The sequence below is a fragment of the Mercenaria mercenaria genome, chromosome 3 (genome assembly GCF_021730395.1).
Source record: "Mercenaria mercenaria strain notata chromosome 3, MADL_Memer_1, whole genome shotgun sequence".
Classification (NCBI taxonomy): domain Eukaryota; kingdom Metazoa; phylum Mollusca; class Bivalvia; order Venerida; family Veneridae; genus Mercenaria; species Mercenaria mercenaria.
In genome coordinates, this window is record NC_069363.1 from 83,106,475 (window position 1) to 83,129,853 (window position 23,379).

The 23,379-nt window shown below is 34.5% G+C and overlaps 1 protein-coding gene across 4 annotated transcripts in view; it reads left to right on the top strand.

The window, feature by feature from the left end:
- LOC123523393 (ATP-binding cassette sub-family C member 4-like) overlaps window positions 1-22,892 on the top strand; it is a 124,214-nt gene extending 101,322 nt beyond the window's left edge. For 2 of the 4 annotated variants that reach the window (XM_053539089.1, XM_053539090.1), the window contains 9 exons: window positions 718-948; window positions 1,918-2,018; window positions 2,951-3,136; window positions 3,270-3,425; window positions 6,931-7,020; window positions 9,790-9,962; window positions 18,247-18,352; window positions 18,587-18,703; window positions 19,224-22,892. In XM_053539089.1, coding sequence (XP_053395064.1) covers window positions 718-948; window positions 1,918-2,018; window positions 2,951-3,136; window positions 3,270-3,425; window positions 6,931-7,020; window positions 9,790-9,962; window positions 18,247-18,352; window positions 18,587-18,703; window positions 19,224-19,514 — 1,451 coding nt within the window. In that variant the 3' untranslated portion in view covers window positions 19,515-22,892. Of the gene's footprint in view, window positions 1-717; window positions 949-1,917; window positions 2,019-2,950; window positions 3,137-3,269; window positions 3,426-6,930; window positions 7,021-9,789; window positions 9,963-18,246; window positions 18,353-18,586; window positions 18,704-19,223 lie in introns of those variants that run through there. The other 2 variants (XM_053539091.1, XM_053539092.1) reach the window with 2 other exon arrangements.
- Window positions 22,893-23,379: the final 487 nt, after the last annotated feature.

Below are 23,379 nucleotides of genomic sequence, written 5' to 3' on the forward strand. Positions count from 1 at the left end.
CAAAATGCTACTATAGAAAAGTACTTAGTACTCATGAGTGCAAGTACCAGTATTTTTCCGTGAGTACTGAGTATTAGAAAGTACAGGAAAAAAAGATAATTATACTTATTATACTCAAGTACTGAATAAAGTCTGAAAAGTAGATCCTTCGGAAGCACCGAGAACAAGGCAAACAATGAAAATTGCAGACTCGGTTTGATTGAGTCTGTTCATGAGCAGTAATGAAAAATGCAGCACTGTCCACGCCCGCTAGCACCGGCTTAAACAGTATTCAATCTTCAAATATAAATGAGTTGAAATCAATAATCCCGAAGGACCAGAAAATATAACAATACTGAGATGAAGTACTCAGCACAACCCTGAACTGTTACTTTTTATGCAATTGACAACCCGTAAGAAATCTGTATTAAGATGTGCAAACATGAATATATGGAATCGTTCAACATTGCATTAGTTTTATATAGATTTTAACTCTCCTTATGTTTATATTTCTTTTTAATTTGACACGGCTTCCTTAAAGTACAATGTACCATCGAAAATGTTAAGAAACTGCTCCCTGTAAAAGGCAGTATTTTGTATCCAATTCGTAACAAAATATCGAAATCATACATTTTAATAATAAAGAATTTCAGTTTAGTTCTAGTTAACGCCGATAAAAGGTTAAACGTCTAAGTAAATGTATATCATAACAGCATTTTATTTTAACAACACGTTTAGCGCAAAGTCCTGTGAGCGGCCATGTAGCGGTTACGCAAGAGGGAATTTGCACAATTCGAGCATTCGGAATGCAGAACAAGATGATAGAAAAATACGACTATCTTCAGAACTTGCACACAGAGACTACGATTATTTTTCTAACGTCAGCACGCTGGTTTGCCATCAGACTCGACCTACTGTGTGCCTTATTTGTTAATGCGGTTTCATTTTCCTGTGTTTTAACGGCTGATAGTAAGTTTTCGTTTTATGATACATCTATGTTATCCTTCTCTACCACACGTTCACAAACGCTATATATGACCCAAGAATTCATTTGATGTAAAATGTTGAAATATGCCTGGTGACCATAAATTTATGATGAGAAACATTGTTTTCTAGACAATAAATTTTTATCATTTAAGGTAAAGCATTAGTTAACATTAGAGGTTATAAAAAGTCAGTTTGAAAACTAGTCTGAAAATACAGTCTTACCATGATCAAGTTCTTTATAACTTTAAACTTGTTTTAATCTTTATTGTCTTACATGCTTTTACGTTCTTCCATCAAATGTCAACTGTTCCTTTATGGTCGTGCCTTTTTTCTTTGATATAATAATAACAGTTTTTTTCCATTTCACTTGAAACCACAGCTATTTTTACTGTACCTGATGTTTGCACAATATGAGTGTGAACCATAATTTCTATATAGACATGAAGATATTTTTTATGTTTCTGCGATACCATTTTCGCGCACTTCTGGACGTACTGCAATATTATTTGTATATAAGTTAAAACCACTTTAACATAGAAAAGAAAGTTGACATATGTCGCGGTGTCTGCAGATTGCAGAAATATTTTGTTTTATTTTGCTTGGTTGCATTCTACACTTCAAAAGGATCTTCTTCTTCTAGATTTTATTAACTATCAACAACAGCAATATTTTAGCGGCGTTTGGAGGCCGTAAAATGGATTCAGTGTTATTATATTTTCTTGTCTTTTTAGATCATGGATTACATTCATTAGAATTCCACTGAAGCCGGTGCCAGTCGGCGTGAACAGTATTGCGCTTTCCATTACCTGTCATGATCAGACTCAGTCGAACCGAGTCTGTGTTGCACTGTATGCTTCCATGCATCTTATTCTAGATTTTATTACTTTAGCTTATGAATTAAAGTCTCTTAGAGATTATCTGTCTGGTTAAAAATAATAATGTTTTTCTCAGGACTAAACGCTGGTTCGGTTGGTCTATCTATTACATATGCAATGTCATTAATGGCTCAGTTTCAATGGTGTGTAAGACAAAGTGCAGAAGTTGAGAATCAGGTACAATTTTTATTTGATTATGGTTCTTTTAATCTATGATTACCAGATTCGTGTTTATAAAATGTACGGAATTAGTTTATACATTAGATATTTGTTGATTTCTTTTCCAAATTCAAAACAAATACTTGTAATTACTTTGTAATTTCGAGAGCAAAGTGTATTTATGTCAGATTTCATACAGGCAGTTTAAATCATCCAGAACCAAATATTAAGTACATAGGTTAATATGTTTTATCTCTTCTGGGTCCGGTTGTTCGAAACTTTAATCGGCTGTTAAACTAACCGCCGGCTAAACTTTGATTTAAAATACTAGACTTGACTGGAAACACTAGTGTGATATTTTGATTTCATTGTAAATATTTTTCAGTGTTCATAATTCTTACTTCATACATTCGTTTTTGTAAGTCTTCTGAAATGTCGAAAAATAACTCTAAACGTTAACCATCGAACAACAGGGCCCAGATCTTCATGGAAACAGATTAGCCAGACTTGGCTATACAACGGAATTGACATATTTTGCCAAACAAATTTAATTTGATTTGTTTAGTTTAACATCACACAAACACAATTATAGTTCATATGACGACCTTCCACCTTTTAATAGTGCCAGACCTATGGTGCCAATCCAAGCATTTTATCAGAAATGGACGGACACCTGGGTAGAACCACACATTAAACAATTCTACATTCTAGTAAATATACACCTGTTTTGTGACAAAACTGACTTATGTACTGGCGTGTGCGTTTATCCGTCCGTCCGTCATATTTCGTATTCTTCCTCCTCTCTTGACCTAGAATATTGCCCCGTTTTGCGGAGCTCTTCTTTTTCAAAATACATTTTAGGTTAAATAGTCAAGGTCAAAGAAGGCTTTAACGATAATGCAGATTTTTCAATTCAACCCAAGCAAAAATAAACTGTTTTCTAATTTCAGATGGTAGCGGTTGAAAGAATCCTAGAATACATAAAACTTTTACCCGAGTCAAATGAAGGTTCAGCTCCTCCACCTCAGTGGCCTAAGACAGGCGAGATAACCATGCAAGGAGCAAGTCTGAGATATTCAAGTGAATTACCGAACGTTCTTAAGGACTTATCCTTCACAATCAGAGATAGAGAAAAGGCGAGTGTTTATCCTTTTTTACTTTTGTTACATGCTCCCTTTATTAACTATTACATGATACGTGATATCTAGGATCCAACATGAAACAGATACAAATGAAATGACCGTGAACTATACTTTTTATTTATCCAAGGTTGGCATTGTTGGTAGAACGGGAGCAGGTAAAAGCTCATTAATTGCCATGCTGTTTCGCTTGGTGGAACCCACTGGCAGTATCATGATAGACAACGTAAACATACAAGAAACAGGAATTTATGATCTGAGAAGAAGTATTTCTATCATTCCACAGGTACGAAGCATCTTAAATCTAAAATACTTTACGTTTGCTCAAACCTTTCTATAAGTTCGTTGCAGCATGAAGCTCAAAGTGATACACGATTGTTCACAGGATAGATCTACAATAATGTTGTTCTTATATGTCCGCTGTTCGCTTAGAATTTTGCAAGAGAATAGTTTCACCTTTTTTCTCCGAACATGTTAACCAGTTAATTGACAAGATATTTCCCTGAAAATTGGGTCGGGGGCTGGGGGTCCGTGGAAGAAAGGCTTACTGCCACAGACTTCAAAACATTTGTCCCACATGTCTCTCATCGAAACGTGTTCAAAAACTCGCGTTCGATGTATATTTCTTCATGTTTGGAAGCCATCACTTGGCTTACAGAAGGTCGACTACCTAGGTACCGAACAATGTCTGAAGCAATGCTGGTTCTTCCTTCATCAAAAACTAAATAATCGCCATATGATTTTCAATGTGCCATTGTGAACCCAAAGAAAAGGCAAACAACAAAGTCTGAAATTTGAATGAAGTCACGTTTGTCTCATAGAGCTTGTAGGGTTTAACGTCGCTCCGACACAATTAAAGGTCATATGGCAACTTTTCAAGCGTTCATAGTGGCAGAAGACCCCATGTACCTCTCCGTGCATCACAGGCAGGCTTCTTGGTAGAACCATTGACCTTCCATAAGCCAGCTGTATGGGTTCTTCACATGAAGAATTCAACACCCCGAGTGTGGCTCGAACCACACTACATTAAACTGGGTGACCACTTGTTATTATAAAGGTCCATGTTTGGTATCCAACTACGATATGCGCAGTACAAAACATGGATCTATCCGCAAAAAAGTGTACTAATGAAGTAAATTTGATCAATTTATGATGGTTATTATTTCTCGCCGGTAAGTTATCAGGACCGGTGTCATTTGTCAGAATGGTTACATACCCGTAAATTGATAACAGGAATTCATAGGTAGGTGCTTATTTAAAAGCTAAATCGGCTATTGTTTCCTTGCGTCGATTTCACAGTTAGATGCCCATCTTTACTTTTCAAGAGCACTGATGGTGAAAAAATGTGTTTTTAAAACATGCTGAAATTGTAACAAAACCCGTTTTATAATTGTTACCTTTGCTCAGTATGTTATAAAGTGTTATTATGCAAAAACTATTGGCTAACAGTAGACAGGGGAAGAGGACGGGGTTGTCCTTATTCCAAGTGTCTGTGAACAATTTTTTGTTTTCTAAATTGTTAACTTTTTCTACAGACATTGTTAAAAGATTTATAATCGCTAACTTGGTAGAATATTCGCAAACTGCAAGTTTTGCCAAAAATTGCCTTTCTTAACTGTTATCCAAGTGTATGACGGAAAGCTTCTCAGAACTCTACACATTATCTAAGTCATCAAATGAAATATGCCTCAAAAAGAGACCATGAAAAAAGTTTCGTAATCAGGCCAAGCTTGAGTAAAATATGTATTTCGGAACAAACCAAAACATCCGTTAACTTCACGTGTATATTTGTGTGTGATAGTGTGCAGCTACCAATAGCTAGCATTTATATACCTCATCTTAGTTTATTTTGGTATTGTAATTTTAAAGACGGTTATTTAAAGCGTCTCGTCCAAATTTCTTTCAAATTCTGCTAAAATTTCATTTGTGTAAGTTGCCTGTGTTCAGAATTAATTGATATCGTGGCTGTTTTGACTTGTCCTTATAAAGTATATAAACTAAAACGTATATATCTAAGCAGCAGATACTAAATCCTACGTAGGAGATACTAAGTCCTACGTAGAAGACATTTGAATCTCTCTGTTCACTCCAAGACGCTGCTATATATGTTATTTGGTATGTAAGATTGATTGTGAAAAGAATAAAACACGGATTTTCAAATCTATGTCAGATTCGGCTTTACCTTCTCTTGTTATTGATCTATGTCAGAATCGGTTTTCCCTTCAGTTGTTATTGATCTATGTCAGAATTGTTTTTAACTTTTTTGTTTGTTTGGCTATATTAGACTTAGCGTTTACTTCTTTTACTATTTCTCTATGTTAGAATCGACTTTCTTTTCATTTATAATTTGTCTATGGTAAAATCGAGCTTCTCTCTTAGAATCGTTTTTCATTTTGCTTATTATTTGCCTATATTAGAAACAACTTTACTTCTTGTATTATATATATATGTTAGAAATGTTTTTTCTGTTCTTCTTTTTTATTATTTGTCCATGTAACAATCGGTATTTACTACTGTTGTTTATATATGTAAGAACAGGTTTTCTCTTTGATTATTATATTTCGGTGTCAGATATGCATTGTTCATCAATACCCGCGTTAATAAAGATAAGATCATTTTTATTACCTGACTGCTAACGAGTGGCTATTTATATACGAGCATGATTAAACGTCATTACAAATAGCCGACTCGATTTAACCTCTAGTCTTTTTTTGTTTTGGGTTTATTGTCGCACCGGTACAGTTATAGGTCATATGGCGACTTTTCAGCTTTGATGGTGGAGGAAGACCCCTGGTACCATTCCGTGCATTATTTCATCACAAGCGGGTACCTGGGTAGAATCACCGACCTTCCGTAAGTCAACTGGATGGCTTCCTCACATGAAGAATTCAACGCCCTGAGTGAGGTTCGAGCCCACATAGGTGACGTCGTCTTTGTACTCGTTTCTATGCACCCCGAAGGGGAAGCATATAGTCGCAGCTTTATCAGTCCGTCCGTCCTTCCGTATGTCCCGAATTCTTGTCCTTAGTATTTCTAAGCAAAGACTGACTGGAATTTAGCGAAACTTCATCGGAAGTTTGACTCATATTCTCTTGATTATTTCTAAGCAACCACTGACTGGAATACAGCCAAACGTCATAGTAAACTCAGACTTCATTATTAAGAGAGCCCTTTGATTATTCAATATAGTATACTGTAGTACAATTCTTGTCCGGAGTGATTCTTAACACCCACGTATTAAAATTTAGCCGGAGCTTTACTATTAAGCAGAGATGCCCATATAGTATATGTCGTACAGTCTCAGCAACCACCGACTGGAATTTAATGAAAGTTAATAAGTTTCATTTCCAAAGGGAGACGCGCATATTTTTTCATTTTCCGCTTTGATATTTTTTTCACTGAGTAATTGCATTTGATTACTCAACATAGTAAATTAAAGCGCCATCCTAGTCAGAAGTATTTCTAAGCAACCACTGGCAGGAATTCAAATGATTGACTACTATCTTCATGTTACGGTTGGATGATTTTTCAATGAGAAATTTCCACTTGATTATTCAATATTAGTTAATTGTAGGTACCCAGTCAGTAAATTCTACATTCGTTCTTTTACTTGAAATAATCGTACTTCGGAGACGTAAGTAGAATACTTAAAACAAAAGAACTAAAGCGTTAGTAACAATTTAAAATTATAGCATCAAGCTGCATGTTAACATATTATGTATGGACTTGTGTAACACTAATTCTTGCGTTTTGGTTTTTGATAACGTGACGTGAACCTATAATAATTGCAGGACCCGGTGTTGTTTACCGGACCACTAAGGAGAAATATAGACAGATTCGGTGATTATGAAGATGAAGAAATTTGGAACGCTCTGGATGAGGTCAGTGTATTAACTTATTTTATAATTTGAAGTTTCATCTGATTTTATCGTTGAACTTAATTGTGGTTGTGTTTCAGTTTTGCTTTGATAAGTAGTTCTGTTATTGTATGAATAAAGTATCAGCATAGTAGTTGACACAATAATTATTATCATAAATGTTGATTTTAGCTGTACCCACAGATAAGACAATTTGACTGTATTTTGTGCTAGTATACAAGTACTTATTCACCTGTTATTATCTTTATAAAACCTGATAGAAATATGCACCATTTTTTCAATCAGTAAAGGTAATGCCATGAACTATCATAGCTTGGAAATTTACTTCATTTGTATCACTGCTTCTTTGAAATTTTAACTTCTACCTATCTTTTTTTTTACAGCAGACAAAGAGGTTCAGCTAAAACCTGTACTCTATCTTATGCATAGAAGTAGGAGCCAAAAACATACATTTTCCAATAATTTTCTATTTACTATGTGTACACTTTACGCCGCTGATTCACGATCACGTAGATAAGTCTGATCGAAATACTTTAGAATTAGGCACCTGTGAGTAAATTTATACAATGGCAACTCACTATTTCTGAAGTGTAAGTTATAATGTGGTATTAAAACAGCTTGAAATGTGTTAATCACTTTAATCATGGGCAAATATCTCACAAAAAAAAACAAAACGGAATTATACATTTTATTTCACCATATTACAGCCCATGTGTTTATTTAAGACTGTGAGAAGTTTCATTAAAATCTGCATTGTAGAAAAATATCTATTCGCGAAAATGTTATAAAAGTTATGATTTTCCCATAGACTCCCATTATGAAAACTAGCGTGAAGTACTGCTTTTTTTCAAATCAGCCTAGCAAAATTTCAAGCACACGGTCCTATTTTTTTTATTTGCTGAATTTTCTAAGTATATTCTGAGTTCTCGAAAAAAAATCAGAGTTTAATCAAATTCTACATCGTAGAAAAAAATTATCCGAACGTGCAGAACTACCTTAAGTGATTTCCATCACATTTGGTGTTATAACATTAATTGATAAAACACAAATTTAAAACTAATGACACCTTGAAAACCTTTTTTTCCGTTCTGTATCTTTCTTGTCTGAAGTAACAAGTCCTTACACTACTTCCAAAACTTAATGCCAACGATGTAACTATTTTCCATGCCCTACTCCTTATAACTGTTGAACTTGCGCATGCAAGTTATATATCTTGCCAGTCAAAATTGTTTTTTTTTTTTTGGTAAATAAATGATGAAGCTAAACAATAGATTCAGAAAGCTGAACATAAATAACAAACAAAAAAACATCGTTTATAACAAGTTTTCTGACCTTTTACACCGTGACCTCCATTATTAGAATCACCGGATGATTTCTAGTCACACTTACCCAAACCCAAACTTCAATTTCCAAGTAGTTGAATTCCTTAGTCTAGGAGAATACATTATCTTGCATGCACGGAATATTTCATTCGAAACGATGTTTCTTATAAACACACAATATGATACTATTCCCTTCGAATTTCTATGTCGAGAAGAGTCTAAGCCTCTTTGTCAGCTTTAGAGTTAAATAGATCGAAGTCCGCATTTTCAACATCACTACAAACGTAGACCTGGTACAAAGTAGAAATTATGGGTTTTATAGTTTCTTTCGTGTACGACAATGGCGGTAAGGCACGTATCTGTGAGTTTAGAATATGACGAAAATATACCAGTACATTTACTTTATCGAATAATGCTTCACCATATACATGTACATGTAAATGAATTGCAATATTAGTATACAATCATTATCTAAACTGCTAAAATTTATTGTCACCAAACTAAAAACAAACGCCATATGAATGGACACATGCAGTAATCTCATGTGATTGAAATAACTCTCACTAATCAAGATGAGCAGTAACTGTTGCAGAATCATGGGATTGAACATAATAAGCCACAATTACGTCGTTCACCACTAATAATAACGATCCATCATTTTATCCCAAAAGCATTATAAAACAATTAAATCAAAGTTTTAATTGGTTACCAGCCAGTCCCTATCATAATTATGTGATTATGGATCAAAAGATAAATGATTGCACATATAGTCAACGTTTATTGATGATGTGTAATCCAAGTAGCAGCAAATGCAGTGATTATAGTAGCTGTTCTGATGAAAAGTAGAGAGAGTAAAGGTCATTTGAATATTTAGGTCATTTCTCAAATATTCCCGCGAACCCTACTCTTATGCATGTTTCACTTAAATAAGACGACCAAGAACGCGAACCTTTTTAGGTATGTATGTCAGAAGCAAATGGAAATCTGCTTTTATTTCAAAGCAAAGAGTAATTGTCACTAATCAGGTCAAAATGATTTTTTGTTTAGGGGTTTGAGGGGTAGGTGTGGATTTAAATCACAATCAATTTAGTTGGTTGAATGTATTGGTGTAAATTTAGTCATAACATAAAGTAAAAAGGAAATTTGTTTTACATATGACATCAAGTTATTTTTCAATCATAAACACCATATATTATAGTTTTACTCGCGGCTTTGCTAATCGTGAAAATTTCGCCATCGTATACTGAAACAAACAAATATCTTCCATGTATTAAGTCAGTTATAATATAACTATCATTTGGACATACTAAACTCGTAACTAAGATCTCGTTATTATATCCAAACCTTTGTACAGGCTAAGGTAGCAAATATAGACACAGTTCTGCTTAGTTACAAAATGAGTTTTATACACTGATATATGCAGTGAATAATTGCTTAATTTCACCAACAGGTTCAGCTGAAACGAAAGATAAAAGAATTACCGCTAGGTCTAGACACGGAGGTATCTGAGGGTGGAAGCAATTTTAGTGTTGGAGAACGGCAGCTTATCTGTCTTACAAGGGCTATTTTACGAGATACGAAAATAATCGTTATTGACGAAGCCACCGCTAATGTTGATAGCAGGTACTTTATTATTTTTGGGAAACCTAATCAACGGTCCGTTTATTAAGCTATATTTTAACAGTGCCGTAAATAAAATTGTGTGGCTGGGGCCATATTTAATAGTATACGCATTCACTTCAAAGGCCAGGATAAATGGCACATAATTATAGTCAGTCATGAATTCAATAACCTGATTGGCCAAGTTAATAACAAACAAAGACAATTACAATTGTATACCTATTTGTGACAGTAAGTATGGTTTTGATTTAGATACTTTTCATTGTAAAGCGCCTATCTTATATTTTCCAGATCCAGTCTTATTTAAATTTAAGTTTAATTTTCAATGACATAAATGTAATCTATGTCCAAACACATAGTTTAGTACAGATACTGCGACATAAATCGTTAAGGTCTAATTTCGATGGGTAAGCAGGTCAAGATAAGCACATTTATTCCACAACAAATTTGGAACCGGTTCAACATTTCACAAGTCAGTTTTTACATTCTAGTCTCTCTACCTGATTGGGAGCAGAGAAGCTACATGTACGTATTCTCTCTCTGAAAGTAGACTAGACCATGATGATAGAATTAATGCGTAGAGAAAGTGTTCATTACGGGAAATAGCTAAATTCATAACAGGTCGCTTTCCGATACGTGAGATCCGCTAGGATACAGATTCGAAGTATAAACTATTACAGATATATAGAGAAATATATTTTTCTGCGGTTAAACGCAGTGAATTAGAAGAAAATTATTTCCCTATATGTATCGTTCCTAGCGGACCACGGTGAGGTGTTGATTTCGCGCTCTGATCAGCATGTGTATTCTCACATAGCGTGGTCAGTTCACTCAGCTCTTGGACAGTCGGTCGTCAATATGTCAGACGATTTTTTATATTATATGATTTCATAATGTGTACGTGTTCCGTCTAGCTGAAATATGTTATAAAAGTGATAAAACATGCTATATAATAATACATATATTGATGTATTAAAATATTTTAATAAGATACTGATTATAAATTGATTATATACATATCTTGTGAAAAACGTTAACGTCTTTTAACACATTAAACAATTATAATTGATTAATTATTCTCTGTTATTATTTCGAGGTTGTAATTACAATGTTTTACATAAAATAATGTGAATACGTTGTGTCCGTGTGGGTATGATTTGAGGGGATATAAGGTTATTGTCTTATAAATCTAAATTTAAGTCTAAGAAAATATAAAAGCAGACGAATGGAATTTAAATTTTTAAAAACAGTAAACTAATATTTTATGCAGTTTATCCTATCTTCTGAATTGTTCAATTTGATTAAAATTTCCCACCAACTAGGTATGTGTCTGCTTGAGTAAGAATAAGTAAGTTACAGTTTAAAAATCAATACGCCCCCTAAACTGTATACACAATCTGCACAGAAATAGCTCTTAAAATCCAAAACATTTTAAATAAAAGGGGGAAAACAAAGGCTAAAAGTCTTTTTACCCGCTGTCTGTGTTCTGCTGAACATGAATGACTAATTTTAATTTGCTGCCAAGTTAAGTTTTAACCGAAGTACAGTCGCTAGTCGGATACCAATTCTCAAACAAATTTTAGTCCGCAGCTACCTTAGTTTAAATAAGCCGCTTGACAGAAAAATCTTCGGCGATTTGATTCAATACCATTCCATTCCACATGCCACATTCCTTTATTTAAGCACAGGTTCTCTACCTTGTCTTTTTGTATTATCATCGGGAGTCTGAAAGTTTTAAAGAAGCATTTTAATCGTATATTGTGTGTTATTGGGTTACTATATATGTAAGGAATTTCAAAGAGCAGAAGTAACGGTCAAATAACGGGGTATTTCAATTTAATAATAGTGTTATACTAAATTCTGAATACCAAGACAAAAAACGTATATCAATAAATGTAACTGTTCAAATTAATAGTGAGGCCAACCGAAATACACTTTGGGTAGTAATAAAAATACTAAAGTATATTCTTTTTATAAAGATTTGTGTGTAAAAGATAAATATCTTACGAATGACAGGAAGTTTTGTCCGTATATGCATAAAAATTTAAGTAATGAGTAAAACAAATAAGTGAAGGAATATTGACAGAATACGAATGCGGTATAGCTCTAAAAGAAGAAAATGTGAGTCCCGGTTCCGACGGTCTAACGGCTGAATTTTACAAAATCTTCTGGAATGATATAATAAGTACCTTCTAAACTCCAATAATTACTCATTTAAAAAGCAGGAACTAACTGAACTACAAAAACAAAGTATTATTTCACTTCTTCCGAAAAATAAAGATGAATTATTAACCAATATCAATATCTCTCTTAAACGTAGATTCTAACACGTTTAAAATTTTCTTTTATATAAACAAAGAAGGATTTTACCGTGTATTGTTTTGTCTATTAAAACACGCAAAATGACAGGGAAGTAATACGGCCGTTTACGCCTACAAAAATGGTTCCAGATTAGTATCCCTTCCTGGTGTAATTCGAACGTGTTAGAATGGAAATAGATTTTAGTTTTGCATGTTTTCGGCCTTCGTGATTAGATTGCTACGCATTTGAACTCAAAACCGTGTTTTATTTGCCAATAAATCCGGCCTTCGTGATTAATAAGATATCTGAACGAACAAAAAAAAACGCGTTTTATTTGCCAACAAACTACGCAAAAAACTAAAATCTATTTCCCAACTATAAACTAGCAACAAAATCAAAAGCAAATAGAATAAAAAAGAACTTGATGATATTACAAATAAGGATCAAACTGGCTTTATTAATAGGGATGATATATTGGTGAAAGCGTACGAATCTTATATGATGCAACAGAAAAAGTAAACAATGATAATTATGAAGGGTCGATATTTTTCTTAGACTTTCAAAAAGCCTTTGATAACATAGACCGTAACTATATTTTCAAATGTTTAAAACTCGTATTTTTCAACTTCGGTGAAACATTAATTAGTTGGATAAAACTGTTCTACAGAGACGCAAAAAGCTGCATCACCAACAGTGGACATTTAAAAAAAAATAGAAACAGGTGTATGACAAAGCTGTCCGCTCTCTCTTTATCTATTCATTATTAGGCATTGAAATATTATCACGATATATAAATAATAAAAAAAAATATAACAGGATTTAAAATTCTCAATACTGAAATAAAACAAACACTTTTTACTGATGATGCAAGTTTTTTCTTAGATTGCACAGGTCCTTTCAAAATCTTCTCACATCATTTGAAAACTTTAGTAAGATATTGGGTTTAAATTAAACATATCAAAATGTACTGTACTGAGAATAGGGTTCTTTCGGCATACAAATATAACCGTTTGCAAAACAAACAAAAAAAACAAACAACATTTGGTCGTCAAAGGAGGCCTCAACACTAGGTATACATTTTACAAATGGCCCAAATAAAGTTCTAAAAATTAATTTAAACCCTAAGATAGATGCATTTCAACATGAACTGTACAAATGGAAAAAATGGAAACTCTCTGTAATAGGTAAAATTCCAGTAATTAAATCATTCGCATTTCCAAATCCGGTATGTCCACTTACAGAACATAGGATGAAAACAATTAAAAATCTCATGTTTGACTTCTTGTGGGTTTCTAAACCTGATAAAATATCTCGAAATACTATTATATAAACTTTTAAAAATGGACGATTAAAAATGTTAGATATAGTCTGCTTTTTCTACCCAATCAAGGCTAGCAGGGTAAAAGAATCTTTAATAGACGTGATGCTATTAAAAAGGATCTTTTATATCATTTTCCAAATTTTCTATCCCCACATCATAAAGTAAAATCTTTTTCAGTCTACCAGATAACACATTATATTAGTTTGGCCGCCTCGGTAGCTTGGCGATAGAGCGCCCGCTTCGAGTGCTGGAGGTCATGGGTTCGATCCCTGGTCGCGTCATATCAAAGACGTAAAAATGGTACTAGTAGCTTCCTCGCTTGGCGCTCAGCATTAAGAGGATAGTGATAGGACTGGTCAGCCCGGTGTCAGTATAATGTGACTGGGTGGGGTATCATGTCACGTGTCTACGGCGTGATATTCCAGTGAGGCAGTACTATAAATTGTTGAAAAAGACGTTATAGGGACTGGCTTCCAGATCGTTCGACAACAAGATATCTGGAAATAAATGCTATATTTCTTAAGATTGCTTTAAAAATTAACTACTGGCAAACTATATGTTACGGAAACATATGCGAATTTGCTGTTTTTACTACTTTTTTGCGATGAAAATCGAAAAGCGTTTGTAATGCTTTACTCCAGGTAAACTGTTTCGATTATAAATATGAAGTCATAATTCGCTAATTCCGCTATAGCTCTATTGGTTACGACGACGGGAAAATGTCTTTATTGCCGCGGCGGTAAGGGGTTCGATTCTCAACGCGGTCTCTTTTTTTCTTGATTTGGAATTTTCAAAATATTTTAGAAACAAAAACTCATATTCTAATGTTCATAATATGACCAAACTTCAATTTGAAAGAAAGATCATTTTTAGCCAAATCTGAAGGTCAGTGCCTTTAAACCCGAACACACACACACGCACGCACGCACTATATTAGTTTTGGCAATCTGTGTATACTTAAATGAATAAAAATGAAAAAAGATAAGAAATAACGGTCAAATCATGGCTAAAAGTGAGCACGGCGACTACATGCACAGCCGCAGAGTACCTGTGGATTTAAGTGAAGAACGCTTAAATCCTGTATAAAGGCTACGGATGAGTTATTTTCCGTTTCTTCGAGTATTCCGTATTATTTTGATATATTACTTGTTATTCATGTATAAGTCACAACAGATGTAATTATGTTATATAACACAAGATAACTCCGCCGGTTCTCCCGTTAAAGAGAACTTCAGGTATGATTTAGTATGATAGTGATAAAATCCATATTTACTACCAGAAAACTCTACCCTGACCTCTGATAGTACAGTGTAGTATGTATCCAGTATTTGCATCCAGTAACAATCCCTAATATTTCATTGCAAAAAGAGGACGGTGACTCTCATAATATTCAAACAAACACAACGCCTCAGTCCTTGGGCTTTGGTGGCGGCGGAAGCGATATTCAAATGTGGCGATTCCTATTGGATCTGTATAATCATGGGAAACTTAATTAAGCAAAACTTCGAAGGAGAGGGTGTGGTTGGTCTGTTTGTCTGTCCATCGGTCGGTCGGACTGTATATTGGTCGGTAGACCATTTCGTTTCATAGCAACATGTACATGATTCCTGGTTTTACAATACTCATACTTCATAGGATGACGTTTCGGTGGTCAGTTATTCTGGGGTAAGTAGGTCGAGGGTCAAGTTCACAATGTCCTCAAAAAATGATTCCACTCAATAACTAAAAGCACTTTGGCCTACAGTCGTCAAATTTCGCTAGAAGTTGGATTATCATCAGTAGATAATGTTTTGGGAGTCAGTAGGTAAAAGATAAAGGTGACAATGACCTCAAGACTTTAAACGGGTTCCTTTCAATAACTGCAGAAGGCTTTTGCTTACACTCATCACACTTTACAGGATGTGTCCAGTAGAAGTAGATCAAAGGTCAAGGTCACAGTTATTCTTGGACTGGCAAGAATTTCAGTTCAGTATGAACAGTACACTTTGACCTACAGTCCACAGTCCTTATATGATGATTGCTTGTGTTCAGTTAATAACCCGTATTGTTGGTATGTCAGTAGGTCAAGTTCACAGTAACCTAAAATGGTTTCCGTTCAATAACGTAAAAACGCTTTGGTCTACAGTCGTCAGACGATTTATTGAGATCAGTGCATGACCCTTCTTGGGTAAGGAGTGAGTTTGTTTAAGATTAATGTCATGGTGACCTTGACACTGAAATCAGTTTTACCTTATTAAGCAATGAACGCTTTGGCTTTCAGTCGTAAAACTTCATAGGATAATTGCCTGTCCTACTGTTTTGGTGATCAGTTGGTCAAAGTCATACTGATCTCGGGACTGGAATTTGTTTAAGAAACTTAAGAAGCATTGATCTACTGCCTTCAAACTTCATAGTATACTCGGGATTGAAATTGGTATAGGCACGCATGAGGGAGGCATATGTGTTTTAAGAAGATATCTTTTGACCTTTGGTTCCATCAGCCTGATCATGTTACTATTGACAAAATTCGTTAATTTACTGGAAGTCTTTGCTATTGTGTTTTTAAAATGAAAGTTTGCCAGTTCACAAAAGAAGAAGTATCATTACACGGAACAAAGTGCTTTATCAACGTTAAACAGTGGCAGTTCATAAGATATTGCGACTTGATCGTTACATCTTTGCTTGTTATCGGGCCATCAAATGACTCATGCTTCTACCGGTAATAACAAATAAGGGGTAAAAATTACTCACCTTATAGCATAAATCAACACCTAAAAGAAAACAGTCATTTAACATGTATATTCGTTAAAAAAATGTTGAAAGTTCAGAACTTTAGTGTACATAACATCGAATCATTGAATACAAATATAAGTTATCAGTTGTACGTCCTAACTATACCAAAAACTCGATAATTCGATTTTGCTGCCAGTATCATATTAATTAATGAAAAAGTTCAATCAAAGGAAAGTGATCATATTCTTTTGTTTGAATTGAATACATTCCTTACTGATAAAAACAACTGTAAATTTAACAAACAGATAATTGGAATATGAAATAATGGGATCAATTCAACTTATTATGCTTCATATATACATACAACACGTGCACAAATCTTGCTGTTGTACAAATTGTAAACAAGTCAAATGGTTTATCGCGGCCAGAAATTTGTACAAACCGGACAGAAGTTGCAAAATTGTCATTTGTGCAGGAAAGAAGCGTTTACCGTAATGTCCAGTACTGGACAGGTATAGTGACCATGCACGGACACAGCCAATTTTCCCAGAGGGGGTCGATCCCCTGCCCCTCCCACGGACATTTTGAAATTTAGCACTTCATTTTTCTGCATTCTGTTTTATGGACTAACTTGTTAAATTTGGGAAAATGATAAAATCAAGCTTTCTTGAAGGTAAAATTCTTAGTTTCTTTTAGATAAATAATATGAATTATGTCGGGGTCGTATGTAGCAGCAGCCGCATATACTTTACATGCAGTTCTAATGTTGCCTTTTTCGAAAAGCATTTTCTTTCCTTCTTGTCTTCTTTCCTTTTTTAAAGATTTTCCAGCGGGGGTCCGGACCCCCCCCCCCCCCCCACTCTTGATCCGCGCATGGCGACATATCATGCTTTCTGTTTATGCAGGTAAACTTGTGTTTGGTTAAATTTCAACAGAGCACAGTTGTCTGAACAGTGTACAAACTCATTACTGTTTTTTCGGGCAAGGGTGGGAAAAAAGTGGTAAACAATGAAAGCAGTAACAGTTTTATTAAAAAGAATAAACAATGAGACAAACATTTCCAACATCTTTGGACGGCTCAAAAATCCCATGTTAAACATACGATAAAGCCCGAAACGCGTGAAAATGTTCCGAATGTAAATCGGCTGAAATAGACGCTCGTATAGTAAGATTATGCGTCTAGATTGATTAAACTGGGCGAGTCTACTTACTTATTACTTGAGGATGAAAAAAACGTGTTTTTTAAATGTTGCTCTTAAACAAGGGTGGCGGTTGAACTACTAAAAGTACAACAACAGTTAATTCACAACAAATCGTACGGTATGTTTTTATAATCAGTAGAAGCTAGTCGTATTTACGCTTATGAGACCTGTTTCACCCATAAGTAAAGAATTGACAGGCCCATCATGAAATATTTTCCCCAGCGTGCAAATACTTGTCCTATTCAATATGATCGCGATCAATAAATCGTGTAACAGATATCTTTACACAAAAATATGGTGAAATATCAGACAAGCCTTTAATGCTCTTCTTAGATACAGCTCGAAATAAATGAGCCGCGCCATGAGAAAACCAACATAGTGGCTTTGCAACCATCATGCAGTCTGGTCAGGATCCATGCTGTCCGCTTTTAAAACCTATTGCAATTAGAGAAACCGTTAGCGACCAGCATGGATCCTGACCAGACTGCGCGGATGCGCAGGCTGGTCTGGATCCATGCTGGTTGCAAAGCCACTATGTTGGTTTTCTCATGGCGCGGCTCATATGTAACTTTTGTTTTTGTTATCAGTTTTATGTGTAAAGGCAGTAAAATCAACAAAGCATACTTTAATTACATTATCTAGATAATGATATTTTCAAAGTAAATTTTAGAAATGGTGTTTCACATAATCTGTAAGTCCAATCTAAAGAGAAGATAGAAATTATAGTCCTTCTCTTACATGTATTTTCTAGCACAGATGAAGTGATTCAGCGTGTGATTCGATTGAAGTTCCGTGGATGCACAGTTCTAACTATTGCTCATCGACTTCTTACAGTCATGGATTGTGACAGAATTTTGGTATGTCACTTGCTATGTCACGTGTACATTTGGTCATAAATATTTATATACTGAAAATTCTTTATGCAGTACTTTTGCCAGTAATTAGTTTCAGAAATTAGAGCGTCAAGTATACATGCATATGTAGTACTCATAAAATTGCAGGTATAAACTTTGTTAACATAGGTTTGATATATTCCTGAAAGTGCCGACATAGATAAAGAAAAAAATGATTGCATTATTATATACATGTAGCCATCTTACAAAGAAATAAAGAAGGAAACGGAAACTGCAGGATACTTTGATTTCATTTTCACGCTGCTGCGTAAAATCTCAAGTCATTTTCATCACACCTTGCTGAACATGAATAAGGTAACTCGAGAATAGTTGTTTTTGTAATTAAGAAATGAAATCCATTTTTGTATTATGTTTGAAAGAATTTTACAAATAATTGTTTGCTATATGACATTTAAGTTGTTTAATATTATAAAATATTCTAAAAGCGAGGCCTGATTGGAGTTTCCGGTTTTGAACTTTATATTTGGCGTATGTTTTTGATGCATGGTTATTCTTTCTTTTTTTCTGTAGTTTCCAATATTTCTGCTATATGTAAGGTTGACGTGTTTTGGGGTTGATGATGTGAGGGTGGGAACCGGGGGTTGGGGGGGGGGGGGGGGGGGGTGGAGGTGGGCGTTTGTTTGCCTTGGATTTTATCAATGCTGCCGCCAGTTCTAACCTCACCTTGTACCTATAAGGATTCTGAAAAAGATGAAATGTATTCACATTACTCTCATTGTAATAGGTACGTAATAATACAATAATATAATAATACAATAATACAATAATATAATAATAATATTGAATAAAACTCATTTAAATCTTTGTTTTTTAGGTTCTAGACGATGGAAATGTTGTTGAGTTTGATGTACCGTTCCTCCTTCTCCAAAATACTAATAGTTTATTGAGGAAGATGGTTGAAGAGACCGGAGAGAAAATGACCTCATATCTATTCAAGGCTGCTGAATCTGCATATGACAGAAAAGAACCTGCTCATGTTGATAAGAATATCCTCTTACAACGTCCAAAAGAGGAACAAAGCATTTCAGATGAAGACCAAGAACCCAATGGTGTCCTCTCTCAACGTTCATCAGAGGAAAACATCGTTTTAGAGACAAGTAAATAACTGTATGGAAAGACTAGACTTCATTGAATGAAAATTTGATAGGAAATAATGCATGAAGTAAATATTTCGTCAGTTATTTTAGGAAAATAAAATATTTGCCAATAATTAGACTCGACAAAGAGCCACTGAAGAAAAAATGTATCAGTAAAATATTTGTCATCTCTTATACCTAAATAAAGCGGAAACAGAGATGGTATTAATCGGTCACTAAAAGTAACATAAAACTGACTATTTCGTCACGAGTTTAACTATACTTCATCAAAATGAATGGTCCACAAATACAATAGCACCTATATTTATTTTAGCAAATTAGATGATTTTTCAGTGCCATTCTTCAACAAGATTTTACTTGTGTTACATGGGTAATTAACCTTTTAACCTTACCACTGCTACTTGAGTACCAACATGTTCCCCGCATAGAACATAAGTAAGAACAAATCGCCATGTATTGCTGGGTAAGTTTAATATCGCCACTAAACAAATTTCGGGGAAGGGGAAATATAGGAGTCATTTTGTCCCGTCTCTTCCGAGTTTTGCCCCTTAAATTTCGATAGAACTAAAACAGATATCGCATTTAAACTTACAATAGGCTTTATGGATCATTTGACAATTTCCCATACTAGGTTTTGTAAATCTGACTTTTCTTTTAACAAACTTACTTCCTTTAGAGTATCATGTTCCGTCTGTTCTAGGGAAATCATAAAGATATTATTTCGAAACTGGCTTAAGATTTTAGGTGCATATAACAGGTTTTATGAACAGACTCAATCAATCTGAGTCTGCTATCATTCTTCGTGGTTGCATTCTTTGATTCCAACGGATCTTTTTACAGATTTTATTATATACCAAGTCCCATTACTCTGTCTTCTGTTTATACGGAACTTTTTCCTTTTTGGCTTTGAAAATGTGCTACAACTTAAAAAAGAATTACAAAACCTAAAATACTCGGGTCAAAAAGCCTTTAAAGATTATTGTCAGTAAATGCCCGTGTTCATAAAAATGGAATACTTAACTTTCTTCACTGCATAATAGGTAAACATGTGAAGAGAAACGCGATAGTCAATACGTGTCCACTGAGCAGTGCCATTAAAGATTTCATTGAGTTTTTACCGTGTGATCAATGCACTCTGATAGGACACAATACAAAATCTTTTGATGCAAGAATTTTGATGAGGTCTTTACTCAAGACAGAATACCTAGATTTGTTCTTGTCAAAGAACGCATTTTTTGTTGACACCTTACCTTATTTAGGAACAAGTTCCCCGATTTGAAAGGGGAAGGTTACAAACAAAGCACTCTGGCTGCACAAATGTTGCCTTCTTCACAACAGTACGATGCGCATAACGCAACGGACGATGTCAGGATGCTTAGGGATTTAGTACATCAGTCAAAATTAAATGACGATGATTTGTTTGATTTTTCGTTTACAGTATCTGATGTGCTAGATTCACTAAAGGTATCAGAAAGAGTAGCATCTATGTCAGTTTTGAAGGGCAAAGTATCAAGCAATATGATAAAAAATTGCCATTTCAGGAATGAATTTCAATCATCTTAAACTTGCGTTTACACGTAGTGGCAGGGATGGAGTTATTTCTATTTTGAAAGAACCAGTGCATGGAAAACCAAGAGTAACAAGTAATAAACAAGTTATCAATAAAATTGTAGTAGCATTAGATGACATCGTTATGAGTTCGTAGGAAATTTGTCAATACATATTGTTAGTTACGTGAAATTTTCACGTCGAAGAATCACTGAAAGAAGGGTCGAAAATGCAGTGCATACATATTATTATGTCTTTTTGTTTTGTTTTTTTTTGTTTTGTTTTTTTAATTCTGAAAGTCTGCAGATATGACTGTCACATTTTTTCAGAGTTACTTATATGAATCACCGGACCGGGTTCAAAATTTGTGTTATCAACCGGTTTATAGTTAGACATTAAATTTCTGTGTGCTTATGTCGAAACCAGTAAAAAAATTGTAAAAATGTATTTCTTATGTGTTGAATGGCTGGTTATAATATTGTGACTCATTTTACTGTAAGTTTGCAGGTAACATGATAAGGAAATTAGTTCGTATACGGCAGATACAACCTTATTTAAAGTCTGATCATTGCTGTTTTATTTCAGTTCCTGAAAAGATGAAACACTTGTCTTTGAGGAATATGTAATTACGTTTTATATGTTTAACTCTTCATTCACTATAATACGAATTTCAATTGTTCACATTGTATTCACCGTTTTGCAAACTGGTTTTTAGCTCGACTATTCATAGAATAGTAGAGCTATTGGACTCGCCCATGCGTCGGCGTCCGCGTCCGCGTCCCGATTTGGTTAAGGTTTTGTATGTAAGTTAGTATCTCAGTAACCACTTGTGGGAATGGATTGAAACTTCACACACTTATTCACTGTGATAAACTGACTTACACTGGATAGGTTCCATAACTCTGCTTTGCTTTTTTACAAAATTATGCCCTTTTTTTTACTTAGAAATGTTTGGTAAAGGTTTTGTATGTAAGCTGGTATCTAACTACTCACTAATGGGAATGGATTGAAACTCCACACAATTATTTACTGTGATCAACTGACTTACACTGCACAGGTTTCATAACTCTATTTTGCGTTTTTACAAAATTATTCCCCTTTTTCGTCTTAAATTTTTGGTTAAGGTTTTGTGTGTAAGCTGGTATTTCAGCACTCACTAATGGGAATGGATTGTAACTTCACACACTTGTTCACTGTCATGATCTGACATGCACAAAGCAGGTTCCATAACTCTATTCGTTTTTTTTTTTTTTTTAATTATGCCTCTTTTTCAACTTAGCAGTTTTTGGTTAAGTTTTTGTATGTAAGCTGGTATCTCAGTCCACTCATGGGAAAGAATTGAAACTTCACACACTTGTTCACTGCCCCTTTTTCAACTTAGGAGTTTTTGGTTAAATTCTTATATGTAAGCTGGTATCTCGGTACCCACTAATGGGAATGAATTGAAACTTCACACACCTGTCCACTGTCATGAGCTGATAAGCACTATGCAGGTTCCATAACCCTGTTTTGATGCTGTTTTACTAAATTATACCCCTTTTTCGACTTTTGTATTCATTCAATTGACAAGGCTGTTGAATAGTCGAGCGTTGCTGTCCTCCGACAGCTCTTGTTTTATGTTGGCTTGTAATCGACTATATATTTTGTGTATGTGCAAGTCATTTCTACATATCAATTGGTATTTGAGAATTATGAAAGGCATTTCAAAATTAATTTATATTTTTAAGATAACTGATATGTATAAAGCTTTCATATTATTCAGACATTTTATATCACAGCCATAGCAGTTATGAAGCGCATTGTCATAATAAATATGAAAAATTATGAAAAACATTTTATGTTTTTGTTCTGTTTTCTATTGTATGTAGTAATGATATACTGACAATGTAACTGTTATTGTTTCCGAACTCAATATCGGTATTAACATGTTAAACATTCGTTACTGTCAACATCTCAACAAGTACCAAATGCAGATACGTCCATTTGACCGATGTTCAAAAACGAAAACCTTAGTGTCACTGGTTGAATCTTCCTATATAACTGTTTTGAGTTTGCCTAGATTCGACTGATTCGACTGTTCCAAAAGATAAATAATAGCAAAAACAAGTATTTGGCGGCCGTTCAACCCCGAATATGTTACAACTTCACATGCTGCGTATTATCCCTACATGGTTTCATGTCTCTATTGTTTTTATGATAAGACGAAGAACTTAATCAGGTACATGAAACACAAACTTTTATGTATATTTTTCTCAACGTCAACGGCCACAACACTGGTCTGACTGTGTGAGATCAAATCAAAACACTATATATACAAACTACAAA